Source organism: Oncorhynchus tshawytscha, linkage group LG31 (assembly GCF_018296145.1).
Source record: "Oncorhynchus tshawytscha isolate Ot180627B linkage group LG31, Otsh_v2.0, whole genome shotgun sequence".
NCBI lineage: Eukaryota > Metazoa > Chordata > Actinopteri > Salmoniformes > Salmonidae > Oncorhynchus > Oncorhynchus tshawytscha.
In genome coordinates, this window is record NC_056459.1 from 25,307,286 (window position 1) to 25,322,999 (window position 15,714).

The 15,714-nt window shown below is 43.4% G+C and overlaps 1 protein-coding gene across 1 annotated transcript in view; it reads left to right on the forward strand.

Moving 5' to 3' along the window:
- Window positions 1-15,714, forward strand: part of LOC112236371 (raftlin-like) — a 64,541-nt gene that overhangs the window by 33,564 nt on the left and 15,263 nt on the right. Inside the window, exons 3-5 of the mRNA XM_042310535.1 lie at window positions 1,604-1,787; window positions 10,829-10,937; window positions 15,082-15,714. The exon at window positions 15,082-15,714 is cut by the window's right edge and continues 385 nt beyond it. Of these exons, the coding sequence (XP_042166469.1) occupies window positions 1,604-1,787; window positions 10,829-10,937; window positions 15,082-15,714 (926 nt within the window). The remainder of the gene's footprint in view (window positions 1-1,603; window positions 1,788-10,828; window positions 10,938-15,081) is intronic.

Genomic DNA, 15,714 nt, shown 5'->3' on the forward strand with positions numbered 1-15,714 from the left:
TGTGCACCGTGTGTTTGTTTGTTTGTGTGCACCGTGTGTTTGTTTGTTTGTGTGCACCGTGTGTTTGTTTGTTTGTGTGCACCGTGTGTTTGTTTGTTTGTGTGCACCGTGTGTTTGTTTGTTTGTGTGCACCGTGTGTTTGTTTGTTTGTGTGCATCGTGTGTGTGTGTGTGTTTGTGTGCACCGTGTGTTTGTTTGTTTGTGTGCACCGTGTGTTTGTTTGTTTGTGTGCACCGTGTGTGTGTTTGTTTGTGTGCACCGTGTGTGTGTTTGTTTGTGTGCATCGTGTGTGTGTTTGTTTGTGTGCATCGTGTGTTTGTTTGTTTGTGTGCATCGTGTGTTTGTTTGTTTGTGTGCATCGTGTGTTTGTTTGTTTGTGTGCACCGTGTGTGTGTTTGTTTGTGTGCACCGTGTGTGTGTTTGTTTGTGTGCATCGTGTGTGTGTTTGTTTGTGTGCACCGTGTGTGTGTTTGTGTGCACCGTGTGTGTGTTTGTGTGCATCGTGTGTGTGTTTGTTTGTGTGCATCGTGTGTTTGTTTGTGTGCATCGTGTATGTGTGCATGTGTGTGTGTGTGTGTATGTATGTGTGTGTGTGTGTGTGTGTATGTATGTATGCGTGTGTGTCCTAACCAAAACCCCTAAAGTCGATTGACGCGGCCACGCTAATTAACATAAACCCAAAATCCACAACAAAATTTGTCTGTTTAAACTAGAAGTATCTGCGTCTCAATCTGCTATGTCGCCCTTCGGCATCTGCGTTGCTAAGTGGCAAATCTACCCCAGTGTTTGTCAGACCAGAAGACATCCTGAAAATCAGTCTTCTCACAAAAATGTCTGTAGCGTCTGAACGGTTTGGGCTACACTCTATGTAAAGATGAGACTCTCACACTTTTTAGTTAAATAAATCATTGATACCTACAAGGCTCCTAAAATTCCAAATCAAATAGAAAATGATCCATGTTATGACCATGTTAAAACAGGAGTTATGGTTTAATCAGCAGCAGATTTATCATGAAGATGCCATGTTATTATTCAATTCAAACTATAATATCTAAACAATACGCTCTCTCTCTCTGTGTGGCCCCCCTCTGTTCTCCCTATTCTCTCTCTCTGTGTGCCCCCTCCCCCTCTGTTCCCCCTCTTCTCTCTCTCTGTCTCTCTCTCTGTCTGCCCCCTCTGTTCTCCCTCTTCTCTCTCTCTGTCTCCCCCTCTGTTCCCCCTCTTCTCTCACTCTGTCTGCCCCCTCTGTTCTCCCTCCTCTCTCTCTCTCTCTCTCTCGCTCGATCTGTGTGCCCACCCCTCTGTTCCCCCTCTTCTCTCACTCTGTCTGCCCCCTCTGTTCTCCCTCTTCTCTCTATCTCTCTCTGTGTGGCTCTCTCTCTCTCTCTCTCTCTCTCTGTGTGTCTCTCTCCGCTCTCTTCTCTCCCAACACCCTCTCTCCCTAATCATAACCCTCTCACACATATTCTCTCTCTCCTTTTCTCAGTCTACCACTCACACACACTTTCTCTCCAACACACACACACACACTCACCACACACACACACACACACACACTTGCTTTCTCTCTCTCACACTCACATACTCTTTCTTCTTTCCCCAGAGGTGTCTGTGTCGTCAGTACTGTGTCTGTCGTCAGTGAGAGAGTTACCAGTCCAGGTGAGGGAGCTGTATGGTCAGGGCTTTGTCCTGGTGGCCGTCCATCCCTTCGTCCACCCCTGTGGCCCCAGACCCGCACGCGTCCAACGCCAGCTACACAGAGCTGTCCTCATCAGAGAGACACACAGGTACAGAAACACACACACACACACACACCCCTTCACTCACAGTCTCACTCACTTCCTCACACACACACACACCCCTTCACACACACACACACACACACACACACACACACACACACACACACACACACACACACACACACACACACACACACACACACAGTCTCACTCACATACTCATGCACTCTTTCTCACACACACACACACACAGTCTCTCTCTCTCTCTCTCTCATACACACACACACACACACACACACATTCAGTACCAGTCAAAAGTTTGGACACACCTCCTCATTCAAGGGTTTTCTTTATTTTTACTATTTTCTACATTGTAGAATAATAGTGAAGAAAACAAAACTATGAAATAACACGGAATCATGGAATCATGTAGTAACCAAAAAAGTGTTAAACAAATATTTTATATTTGAGATTCTTCAAAGTAGCCACCCTTTGCCTTGATGACTGCTTTGCACACTCTTGGCATTCTCTCAACCAGCTTCATGATATAGTCACCTGGAATGCATTTCAATTAGCAGATGTGCCTTGTTAAAAGTTAATTTGTGTAATTTCTGTCCTTAATATGTTTGAGCCAATCAGTTTTGTCAAGGTAGGGGTGGTATACAGAAGATAGCCCTATTTGGTAACAGACCAAGTCCATATTATGGCAAGAACAGTTCAAATAAGCAAAGAGAAACGACAGTCCATCATTACTTTAAGACATGAAGGTCAGTCAATCAGGAACATTTCAAGTTTCTTCAAGTGCAGTTGCAAAAACTATCAAGCACTATGATGAACTTGGCTCTCATGGGGACCACCACAGGAAAGGAAGACCCAGAATTACCTCTGCTGCAGAGGATAAGTTCATTAGAGTTATCAGCCTCAGAAATTGCAGCCCAAATAAATGCTAACAGACACATCTCAACATGAAATGTTCAGAGGAGACTGTGTGAAAGCGTCCCACCTGGCCAAAAGCCAGGGGAAATGCAGAGCTCCAAATTCAAATAAATTACTATAAAAATCAAACTTTCATTAAATCACACATGCAAGATAGCAAATTAAAGCTACACTTGTTGTATTTCAAAAAGGCTTTTCGGTGAAAGCAAACAATGCTATTATTTGAGGATAGCACCTCCGTAAACAAAGAGAGAGAAGCATATTTCAACCCTGCAGGCGCGACACAAAACGCAGAAATAAAAATATAATTCATGCCTTACCTTTGACGAGCTTCTTCTGTTGGCACTCCAATATGTCCCATAAACATCACAAATGGTCCTTTTTGTTCGATTAATTCCGTCTATATATATCCAAAATGTCCATTTATTTGGCACGTTTGATCCAGAAAAACACCGGTTCCAACTTGCGCAACGTCACTACAAAATATCTCAAAAGTTACCTGTAAACTTTGCCAAAACATTTCAAACTACTTTTGTAATACAACTTTAGGTATTGTTTAATGCAAATTGTTGATCAAATTGAAGACAGGATGATCTGTGTTCAATACAGGAGGAAAACAAACTGTAGCTAGCTTTCTGGTCACGTGCCTCTATCTAACAGTACACTACAAGTGACCCTCGTTCAAGATGGCCGTACTTCTTCATTTCTCAAAGGAAAAACCTCAACCAATTTCTAAAGACTGACATCCAGTGGAAGCGATAGGAACTGCAAGAAGGTCCCTTAGAAATCTGTATTCCCAATGAAAACCCATTGAAAAGAAAGTGAGCTCCAAAAAAAAACTGAATGGTTTGTCCTCTGGGTTTCGCCTGCTAAATAAGTTCTGTTATACTCACAGACATGATTCAAACAGTTTTAGAAACCTCAGAGTGTTTTCTATCCAAATGTTCTATCTAATACTAATAATATGCATATCTTATCTTCTGGGGCTGAGTAGCAGGCAGTTGAATTTGGGCATGCATTTCATCCGGATGTGAAAATACTACCCCCTGTCACCAAGAAGTTAACCAGCATGGCTACCACAGCATTCTGCAGCAATACGCCATCCCATTTGGTTTGCAATTAGTGGGACTATAATTTATTTTAACAGGACAATGACCCAAACACACCCCCAGGCTGTGTAAGGGCTATTTGACAAAGAAGGAGAGTGATGGAGTGCTGCATCAGATGACCTGGCCTCCACAATCACCTGACCTCAACCCAAATAAGGTGGTTTGGGATGAGTTGGACCGCAGAGTGAAGGAAAAGCAGCCAACAAGTGCTCAGCATATGTGGGAACTCCTTCAAGACTGTTGGAAAAGCATTCCAGGTGAAGCTGGTTGAGAGAATGTGAGGCTGTCATCAAGGCAAAGGGTGGCTACTATAAAATATATATTTTGATTTGTTTAACACTCTTGTTACTACATGATTCCATATGTGTTTTCTCATAGTTTTGATGTCTTCACTATTATTCTACAATGTAGAAAATAAGTAAGAAAAACCCTTGAATGAGAAGGTGTGTCCAAACTTTTGATTGGTACTGTACACACACACACACACACACACACACACGCACACACACACACACACACACACACACACACACACACACACACACACACACACACACACACACACACACACACACACACACACACTCACTCACTCACTCTCATTTCCCTCATTCAATAACTGTTACACAGAACATAGAGACACATAGTTAGCTAAGACCTTTCTCACCAGCAGGAGCCTCATCGGAATTATTTTCTCACCCACAGAATCTGTGAAATGGAAGCAGAATCCTATTCTCTTCCTGGGATTTTCGGGAGAGATCTATTCTCAACCGTGGAATTCTTGAAGCATATGTGTAGAATGGGAAATGTATACAGCATATTTTTCTTTCATACTCCCACACACATATGCTTACACATACTAACATACCCCCCCATTTTTCTTGATCACTTGCTCACACACGCACACATACAGAGTTGGGTGCTTGGCTGCTCCTTTGATGCCCCTCCTGCCAAGTAGCACCTGTCACCGTGGAGACGGCTGATTGTATCATCAGCACCCACCGGAGGGGAACAATGTGCAAAGAGAGGGGAACCATGAGGCCTCCCCTCCTCACCATCTCGCTCTCCTCTTCATCTCTCCTCTCCAGCTCTCTCCATCTTGCTCTCCATCTTGCTGTCCATCTTGCTCTCCATCTTGCTCTCCATCTCGCTCTCCTCTCTTCATCTCGCTCTCCTTTCTTCATCTTGCTCTCCTCTCCATCTCTCTGTCCTCTCCATCTCTCCTCTCCATCTGTCCTCTCATCTGTCCTCTCCATCTCTCTCCTCTCCATCTCTCTCCTCTCCATCTCTCTCCTCTCCATTTCTCTCCTCTCCATCTCTCTCCTCTCCATTTCTCTCCTCTCCATCTCTCTCCTCTCCATCTCTCTCCTCTCCATCTCTCTCTCCTTTCCATCTCTCTCTCCTCTCCATCTCCATCGCTCCTCTCCATCGCTCTCCTCTCCATCTGTCCTCTCCATCTGTCCTCTCCATCTCTCTCCTCTCCATCTCTCTCCTCTCCATCTCTCTCCTCTCCATCTCTCTCCTCTCCATCTCTCTCTCCTTTCCATCTCTCTCTCCTCTCCATCTCCATCTGTCCTCTCCATCTGTCCTCTCCATCTGTCCTCTCCATCTGTCCTCTCCATCTGTCCTCTCCATCTCTCTCCTCTCCATCTCTCTCCTCTCCATCTCTCTCTCTCTCCATCTCTCTCCTCTCCATCTCCATCTGTCCTCTTCATCTTTCCTCTCCATCTGTCCTCTCCACCTGTCTCCTCTCCATCTCTCTCTCCTCTCCATCTCTCCATTTCTCTCTCCATCTCTCTCATCTCCATCTCTCTTCTCTCCATCTCCTCTCCATCGCTCTCCTCTCCATCTCTCTCCTCTCCATCTCCTCTCCATTTCTCACCTCTCCATTTCTCACCTCTCCATCTTTCTCTCCTCTCCATTTCTCTCTCCTCTCCATCTCTCCTCTCCATCTCTCTCCTCTCCATCTCTCTCTCCTCTCCATCTCTCTCTCCTCTCCATCTCTACTCTCCATCTCTCTCCTCTCCATATATCCTCTTATCGCTCCTTGTCTCTCCGTTAACATCATTCCCCTTTCGTTATTGCTCCTCCTCTTCCATCCCTCTCTCCTCCTATTCCATCCCACTCTCCTCCTCTCCTTTCCTCCTTTTTTTCCTATCACCCAGGAGGCTGTCATCAGAAACCTTAGAAACCAGAGTGACTGTGGTTTTCTGTTTCAAAACTGTCTAAACATGCTATAGATGCTGTCTAAACATGTTATAGATGCTGTCTGAACATGTTATAGATGCTGTCTGAACATGTTATAGACACTGTCTGAAGTTGCTATAGATGTGTTATAGATGCTGTCTGAACATGTTATAGGTGTTATAGATGCTGTCTGAACATGCTATAGATGCTGTCTGAAGATGCTATAGATGTGTTATAGATGCTGTCTGAAGATGCTATAGATGTGTTATAGACGCTGTCTGAAGAGGCTATTGATGTGTTATAGACACTGTCTGAAGATGTTATAGACGCTCTCTGAAGATGCTATAGATGTGTTATAGATGCTGTCTGAACATGTTATAGATGCTGCCTGAAGATGCTATAGACGCTGTCTGAAGATGTTATAGACGCTGTCTGAAGATGCTATAGATGTGTTATAGATGCTGTCTGAACATGTTATAGATGCTGTCTGAACATGTTATAGACGCTGTCTGAAGATGCTATAGACGCTGTCTGAACATGTTATAGATGCTGTCTGAACATGTTATAAATGTGTTAGACACTGTCTGAAGATGCTATAGATGTGTTAGATGCTGTCTGAAATTGCTATAGATGTGTTATAGACGCTGTCTTAAGATGTTATAGATCCTGTCTGAACATGTTATAGATGCTGTCTGAACATGTTATAAATGTGTTAGACACTGTCTGAAGATGCTATAGATGTGTTAGATGCTGTCTGAAGATGCTATAGATGTGTTATAGATGCTGTCTGAAGATGCTATAGATGTGTTATAGACGCTGTCTGAAGATGCTATAGATGTGTTATAGACGCTGTCTGAACATGTTATAAATGTGTTAGACACTGTCTGAAGATGCTATAGATGTGTTAGATGCTGTCTGAAGATGCTATAGATGTGTTATAGATGCTGTCTGAAGATGCTATAGATGTGTTATAGACGCTGTCTGAAGATGCTATAGATGCGTTATAGATGCTGTCTGAACATGTTATAGACGCTGTCTGAAGATGCTATAAATGTCTTATAGACGCTGTCTGAACATGTTATAGACACTGTCTGAAGTTGCTATAGATGTGTTATAGACGCTGTCTGAAGTTGCTATAGATGTGTTATAGACACTGTCTGAACATGTTATAGACGCTGTCTGAACATGTTATAGACGCTGTCTGAACATGTTATAGACGCTGTCTGAACATGTTATAGACGCTGTCTGAACATGTTATAGACGCTGTCTGAACATGTTAAAGACGCTGTCTGAACATGTTATAGATGCTGCCTGAACATGTTATAGACGCTGCCTGAACATGTTATAGACGCTGTCTGAACATGTTATAGACGCTGTCTGAACATGTTATAGATGCTGTCTGAACATGTTATAGACGCTGTCTGAACATGTTATAGACGCTGTCTGAACATGTTATAGACGCTGTCTGAACATGTTATAGACGCTGTCTGAACATGTTATAGACGCTGTCTGAACATGTTATAGACGCTGTCTGAACATGTTATAGACGCTGTCTGAACATGTTATAGACGCTGTCTGAACATGTTATAGACGCTGTCTGAACATGTTATAGACGCTGTCTGAACATGTTATAGACGCTGTCTGAACATGTTATAGACGCTGTCTGAACATGTTATAGACGCTGTCTGAACATGTTATAGACGCTGTCTGAACATGTTATAGATGCTGTCTGAACATGTTAAAGATGCTGTCTGAACGTTATAGACGCTGTCTGAACATGTTATAATTTCCCTGAAGCAGAAGAGATGACTAGGCTCCAGCACATGAGGATCCATTGTTTTGTTCACGCCTTCGTCAGTCCTTTCTACACTTTCATCAGTTCTTTCTACACGTTCATCAGTCCTTTCTACACGTTCATCAGTCCTTTCTACACGTTCATCAGTCCTTTCTACACGTTCATCAGTCCTTTCTACACGTTCATCAGTCCTTTCTACACGTTCATCAGTCCTTTCTACACCTTCGTCAGTCCTTTCTACACGTTCATCAGTCCTTTCTACACATTCATCAGTCCTTTCTACACGTTCGTTAGTCCTTTCTACACGTTCATCAGTCCTTTCTACACCTTCGTCAGTCCTTTCTACTAGTGGTTGACCGATTAATCAGAATGGCCGATTTAATTAGGGCCGATTTCAAGTTTTCATAACAATCGGAAATCTGTATTTTTAGACACCGATTTGGCCAATTAAAAAAAATGTTTTTACACCTTTATTTAATCTTTATTTAACTCGGCAAGTCAGTTAAGAACACGTTCTTATTTTCAATGACGGCCTAGGAACAGGTGGGTTAACTGCCTCGTTCTGGGGCAGAACGACAGATTTTTACCTTGTCAGCTCGGGCATTCAATCTTGCAATCTTACAGTTAACTAGTCCAACGCTCTAACCACGTGTCTCTCATTGCACTCCATGAGGAGCCTGCCTGTTACGCGAATGCAGTAAGCCAAGGTAAGTTGCTAGCTAGCATTAAACTTATCTTATAAAAACAATCAATCATAATCACTAGTTAACTACACATGGTTGATGATATTACTAGTTTATCTAGCGTGTCCTGCGTTGCATATAATCGATGCGGTGCGCATTTGCGAAAAAGGACCGTCCTTGCTCCAACGTGTACCTAACCATAGACATCAATGCCTTTCTTAAAATCAATACACAGAAGTATATATTTTTAAACCTGCATATTTAGCTAAAAGAAATCCAGGTTAGCAGGCAATATTAACCAGGTGAAATTGTGTCACTTCTCTTGCGTTCATTGCACGCAGAGTCAGGGTATATGCAACCGTTTGGGCCGCCTAATTTGCCAGAATTTTACTTAATTAGGACATAACATTGAATGTTGTGCAATGTAACAGGAATATTTAGACTAATGGATGCCACCCGTTAGATAAAATACGGAACGGTTCCGTATTTCACTGAAAGAATAAACATCTTGTTTTCGAGATGATAGTTTCTGTATTCGACCATATTAATGACCAAAGGCTCGTATTTCAGTGTGTTATGTTATAACTAAGTCTATGATTTGATAGAGCAGTCTGACTGAGCGATTGTAGGCACCAGCAGGCTCGTAAGCATTCATTCAAACAGCACTTTCGTGCGAATTACAGCAGCTCTTCGCAATGCTTCAAGCATTGCGCTGTTTATGACTTCAAGACTATCAACTCTCGAGATTAGGCTGGTGTAACCGATGTGAAATGGCTAACTAGTTAGCGGGGTGCGCACTAATAGTGTTTCAAACGTCACTCGCTCTGAGACTTGGAGCGGTTGTTCCCCTTGCTCTGCATGGGTAACGCTGCTTCGAGGTTGGCTGTTGTCGATGTGTTCCTGGTTCGAGCCCAGGTAGGAGCGAGGAAAGGGACGGAAGCTATACTGTTACACTGGCAATACTAAAGTGCCTATAAGAACATCCAATAGTCAAAGGTTAAAAGGTTGATGAAATACAAATGGTATAGAGAGAAATAGTCCTATAATTCCTATAATAACTACAACCTAAAACTTCTTACCTGGGAATATTGAAGACTCATGTTAAAAGGAACCACCAGCTTTCATATGTTCTCATGTTCTGAGCAAGGAACTTAAACGTTAGCTTTCTTACATGGCACATATTGCACTTTTACTTTCTTCTCCAACACTTTGTTTTTGCATTATTTAAACCAAATTGAACATGTTTCATTATTTATTTGAGGCTAAATTGATTTTATTGATGTATTATATTAAGTTAATGTGATGCCGTTGGTAAAATTGAATAAAGGCAGAGTCAGGCGCAGGACACAGTTCTGAGTAATAATCCACGATTTACTCAATAAATGGTAAGATTCCAACAAGGAACATATACAATAAACTAAAGCACAGACAACGAGAACCCACATGACAAACAATAACGCACAAAACAGAGAAGGAAATCAGAGGGTTAAATAATGAACATAATTAATGGAATGGAAACCAGGTGTGTAAATAATCCAGACAAAACAAAACGAAAATGAAACACGGATCGGTGGTGTCTAGAAAGCCGGTGACGTCGACCGCCCGAAGAAGGAGAGGGACCAACTTTGGCCGAAGTCGTGACAATTAAAATAAGTGTTCATTCAGTATTGTTGTAATTGTCATTATTACAAATACATTTTAAAAATCGGCCGATTAATCGGTATCGGCTTTTTTGGTCCTCCAATAATCGGCATCGGCGTTGAAAAATCATAATCGGTCGACCTCTACTTTCTACACCTTCATCAGGACTTTCTACACGTTCATCAGTCCTTTCTACACCTTCATCAGTCCTTTCTACACGTTCGTCAGTCCTTTCAACACCTTCATCAGTCCTTTCTACACGTTCATCAGTCCTTTCTACACCTTCGTCAGTCTTTTCTACACGTTCGTCAGTCCTTTCAACACCTTCATCAGTCCTTTCTACACGTTCGTCAGTCCTTTCTACACCTTTGTCAGTCCTTTCTACACGTTCGTCAGTCTTTTCTACACCTTCGTCAGTCTTTTCTACACGTTCGTCAGTCCTTTCTACACCTTCATCAGTCCTTTCTACACGTTCATCAGTCCTTTCTACACCTTCGTCAGTCCTTTCTACATGTTCATCAGTCCTTTCTGCACGTTCATGTGTTTCTATGAGAAGAAAGTCAGTATGCATCCTAAATGGCTATTCCCTACATAGTGCACTACTTTTGACCATAGCCCTATGGACCACTATGAGCCCTGGCCAAAGTAGTGCACTATATAGGGAATAGGATGCCATTTGGTACACATATAAAAAAGGCTCATGTCTTCCTTAATCTCTCTTTCATTTCTCTCCAGTTCAGAGAAGTCCCAGCTGATGTGGGCAGGCCGTCGCCTGGAGACAGACGTGTGTGTGGCGGGTCAACAGGCCCCCGACCCGGATGTCATCCAGAACTACGTGAAGAAGGTCACCATTAGTCCTAATGCACAGATCTAGGATCAGCTTACTACTCCCACTCAGCTCCACTCTGAGAGGAGTTGCCCATAGGCACAGATCTAGGATCAACAAATTCCTCCCAAATTTGAGCTTAAAGGGACATTACACTCCGGAATTCCTCCCCAAAATGAAACCTAAATATTTGACAGAGAAGAGACTAGTGGAAAGCTCATCCTAATTCCCTTGGATGGCACTTACCTTCCTCAGCTCCTTCCCCTACTGGTTATGTACACCTGTATCATTCTTTAGGTCCATGGAGGAAAGAAAAGGAGAAGTTAGGAGAGGAAGCCACTTTAAACTATTGAGATGCCGCCCTAATGTCACTATCAGCTGTGACATCATAATTTAACAACCACAAAAGCCCTCTTAGTATAACAATATAGTAGTGAATTTATCTCATTCTACAGTGACCATGAGAAGTGAACAGTCAGAGCACAAAGGGGAGCGGTGATTGGATTGAAATGCACAGGGCTCAGTATAATGTGATATGGTTAGGCAGCATGACATGAATAGGCAATCAGATAGCAGCCTGGCTGCCAGGAAATAGCTGAAAAGAACCACAGACAGGAGCCAATAGGAGAGTGAGGGACAGAGAGACCGGTCTTATCACACTGCAGAGGTGGTCACTGCTTCCCTATGATACACATACATGCACACACTAAATATGAATAAGTAAATGTCAAGGAGGTATAATGAACCTTTGGGTGGGAGTGTGTGACACACGCACGCATATATTTTATATTTTCACCCCAATCTTGACAGACTCAAGTGGTGGGCAGTGTCTGTTCAGTGTCTCCCTTATTCATCTGTCTCGCCCCACAAAATGTGTGTGTGTTGATTGTCTTTGTGTTGATTGTGATTGGTGGAGGGATGATAATGGGGAAAGAGGTCTCATTATTTTGTGTGGTAGTTAGCATTCTGTGTTCTCTCTGACGAGCCCCACTCAAACTGTCAGCGTTAATATCAACTGACAATTAACCAGAGGAGCTCCATGTGAGGGAGAAGGAGAATGACAGACACACACACACTCACACACACACGTACACACACACACACACACACAATGGATAATTAGGTTCCTTTGTCATTAGAATATTTGATCTTTAGGGATGATTAGATTGGCTCTTATTTTGCATAATGTTTTGCAGAATGTCTATTGTGTAAATGAGCCTCTGTGTTGGTGAGTGTGTAAATGACGTATGTGAATCAATATACCAAGTATGTCATTCACAGAACAGTACACCAGAGCTAACTGACAATGGAAGCCAAAGGCCCCACTGGCCAGATGTGTAGCTATTAGAATACAGAATTAAGCAATAAGGCCCGAGGAGATGTGGTATATGACCAATATACCATGGCTAAGGGCTGTTCTTTCATGACGCACCGCAGAGTGCCTGGATACAACCATTAGCCATGTTATACTGGCCATATACTACAAACCCCCAATGTGCCTTATTGCTATTATAAACTGGTTACCAATGTAATTAGAACAGTAAAAAGTATATTTTTGTCATACCCATGGTATATGGTCTAATATATCACGGCTTTCAGCCAATCAGCATTCGGGGCTAAAGCCACCCAGTTTATAATTATAAATATAGCCCGGGCTGTTTCTATTTCTGTAGCTGCCCATCAATCCTGTGTGTTGACGTGCCTAACGACAGATCGCTGCATGAATCTGAATGGCTCAATCACATTAGTTGCCTACAGCTCCTGGTCTGTCATGTCACTGTGTGGGGTATTACAGCTCCTGGTCTGTCATGTCACTGTGTGGGGTATTACAGCTCCTGGTCTGTCATGTCACTGTGTGGGGTATTACAGCAGACTAATAGAGTGGAACAGAGACCAGGCTTTGTCTAATTTAGCTCTACCTAAATCATTCGCCCAAGTCCAATACTTCAAAAAATATGAATTGCGAAACATGGACCTGATACCTATGTTTCAAATCAAATCAAATCAAATTTATGTATATAGCCCTTCGTACATCAGCTGATATCTCAAAGTGCTGTACAGAAACCCAGCCTAAAACCCCAAACAGCAAGCAATGCAGGTGTAGAAGCACGGTGGCTAGGAAAAACTCCCTAGAAAGGCCAAAACCTAGGAAGAAACCTAGAGAGGAACCAGGCTATGTGGGGTGGCCAGTCCTCTTCTGGCTGTGCCGGGTGGAGATTATAACAGAACATGGCCAAGATGTTCAAATGTTCATAAATAACCAGCATCGTCAAATAATAATAATCACAGGCAGAACAGTTGAAACTGGAGCAGCAGCACAGCCAGGTGGACTGGGGACAGCAAGGAGTCATCATGTCAGGTAGTCCTGAGGCATGGTCCTAGGGCTCAGGTCCTCCGAGAGAGAGAAAGAAAGAGAGAATGAGAGAATTAGAGAGGGCATACTTAAATTCACACAGGACAACGGGTAGGACAGGAGAAGTACTCCAGATATAACAAACTGACCCCTCGACACATAAACTACTGCAGCATAAATACTGGAGGCTGAGACAGGAGGGGTCAGGAGACACTGTGGCCCCATCCGAGGACACCCCCGGACAGGGCCAAACAGGAAGGATATAACCCCACCCACTTTGCCAAAGCACAGCCCCCACACCACTAGAGGGATACCTTCAACCACCAACTTACCATCCTGAGACAAGGCCGAGTATAGCCCACAAAGATCTCTGCCACGGCACAACCCAAGGGGGGGCGCCAAACCAGACAGGAAGATCACATCAGTGACTCAACCCACTCAAGTGACACACCCCTCCTAGGGACTGTCTGAAAGAGCCCTAGTAAGCCAGTGACTCAGCCCCTGTAATAGAGTTAGAGGCAGAGAATCCCAGTGGAAAGTGGGGAACCGGCCAGACAGAGACAGCAAGGGCGGTTCGTTGCTCCAGAGCCTTTCCGTTCACCTTCACACTCCTGGGCCAGACTACACTCAATCATATGACCCACTGAAGAGATGAGTCTTCAGTAAAGACTTAAAGGTTGAGACCGAGTTTGCGTCTCTCACATGGGTAGACAGACCTTTCCATAAAAATGGAGCTCTATAGGAGAAAGCCCTACCTCCAGCTGTTTGCTTAGAAATTCTAGGGACAATTAGGAGGCCTGCGTCTTGTGACCGTAGCGTACGTGTAGGTATGTACGGCAGGACCAAATCAGAGAGATAGGTAGGAGCAAGCCCATGTAATGCTTTGTAGGTTTGCAGTAAAACCTTGAAATCAGCCCTTGCTTTGACAGGAAGCCAGTGTAGGGAGGCTAGCACTGGAGTAATATGATCACATTTTTTGGTTCTAGTCAGGATTCTAGCAGCCGTATTTAGCACTAACTGAAATGTATTTAGTGCTTTGTCCAGGTAGCCAGAAAGTAGAGCATTGCAGTAGTCTAACCTAGAAGTGACAAAAGCATGGATACATTTTTCTGCATCATTTTTGGACAGAAAGTTCTGATTTTTGCAATGTTACGTAGATGGAAAAAAGCTGTCCTTGAAACAGTCTTGATATGTTCTTCAAAAGAGAGATCAGGGTCCAGAGTAACGCCGAGGTCCTTCACAGTTTTATTTGAGACGACTGTACAACCATTAAGATTAATTGTCAGATTCAACAGAAGATCTCTTTGTTTCTTGGGACCTAAAACAAGCATCTCTGTTTTGTCCGAGTTTAAAAGTAGAAAGTTTGCAGCCATCCACTTCCTTATGTCTGAAACACATGTTTGTCCTCTGTAGTAGCATGCCTTTCTTTGTATGCTGAAATCCACACTTTTTCAATAAATGTTAATCAAATACAACCACCGACTGTTTCCTTTGTTGAAATTCAATTGGCACATGAGCATTTGTGCTGATTTGCCATCTTAGAGCAACAGCAATGAGCAGTCGGTGGTTGTATTTGGTTAACGTTTTTTGAAAAAGTGTGGATCATTATTTGTCGCAGTACATTACAGGAAGTTAGACAAAATTAAAATCCACCCCTGTCAAACAGATACATTTGATATTTTGGGAAATGTCTCCTATATCTGCTGTTTCCATTACACATATTGCAATTATTTTTGTGCGACATTGCTTTTGTCTAATAAACCTGGGTCAATGGAAACCTGCCTACCGTGTGTGTGTGTGTGTCTCCAGATCCAGGATGCGGCAGAGCAGGGTGTTCTGTTTGTGGGCTTCCTGCAGCAGCCTGGTGGGGGACCCTGTTTCCTGGGGCACATAGACCCTGAAGACCTGTCCTCCCTGCACTCCAGCCCCTCCCCCATACGCAGACACCCCACCAGTACCACTATCAGCACTACGGCCAGCCCCTCAGAACCCACTATACCAGACCTCATCCCTACGGAGTCTACGGAACCCCATCAGAACCTCTTAGAACCAGAACACGACCGGAACACAGAACTGAAGACACCAGAATACAAGTCGGTAGAACTCAGAACAATTGAACAGAATCCTACGGATACCAGTCAGGTGGAGCTGGACTTGTGCTCAACAGAACTGGTAGAGAACACACAGGACTCTACTGGAGTAGAATCAACAGACAGGGAACACAATCAGACAGGGAACACAGTCAGAATACCCTCAATAGAGGATCAACCAAACCATAGTCCAGATGACTCAGCAGACCCACCAGAGAGACTGCAGAGTCCCAGCCCAATAGATCCAGCCTGTGACCACCACAACCATGTCCCAACTGAACTCAGTAGTGACCAGGATCAATTACAGTCCTGCAACCCAATAGAGACCACATGTATAAAGAGACAACAGAAT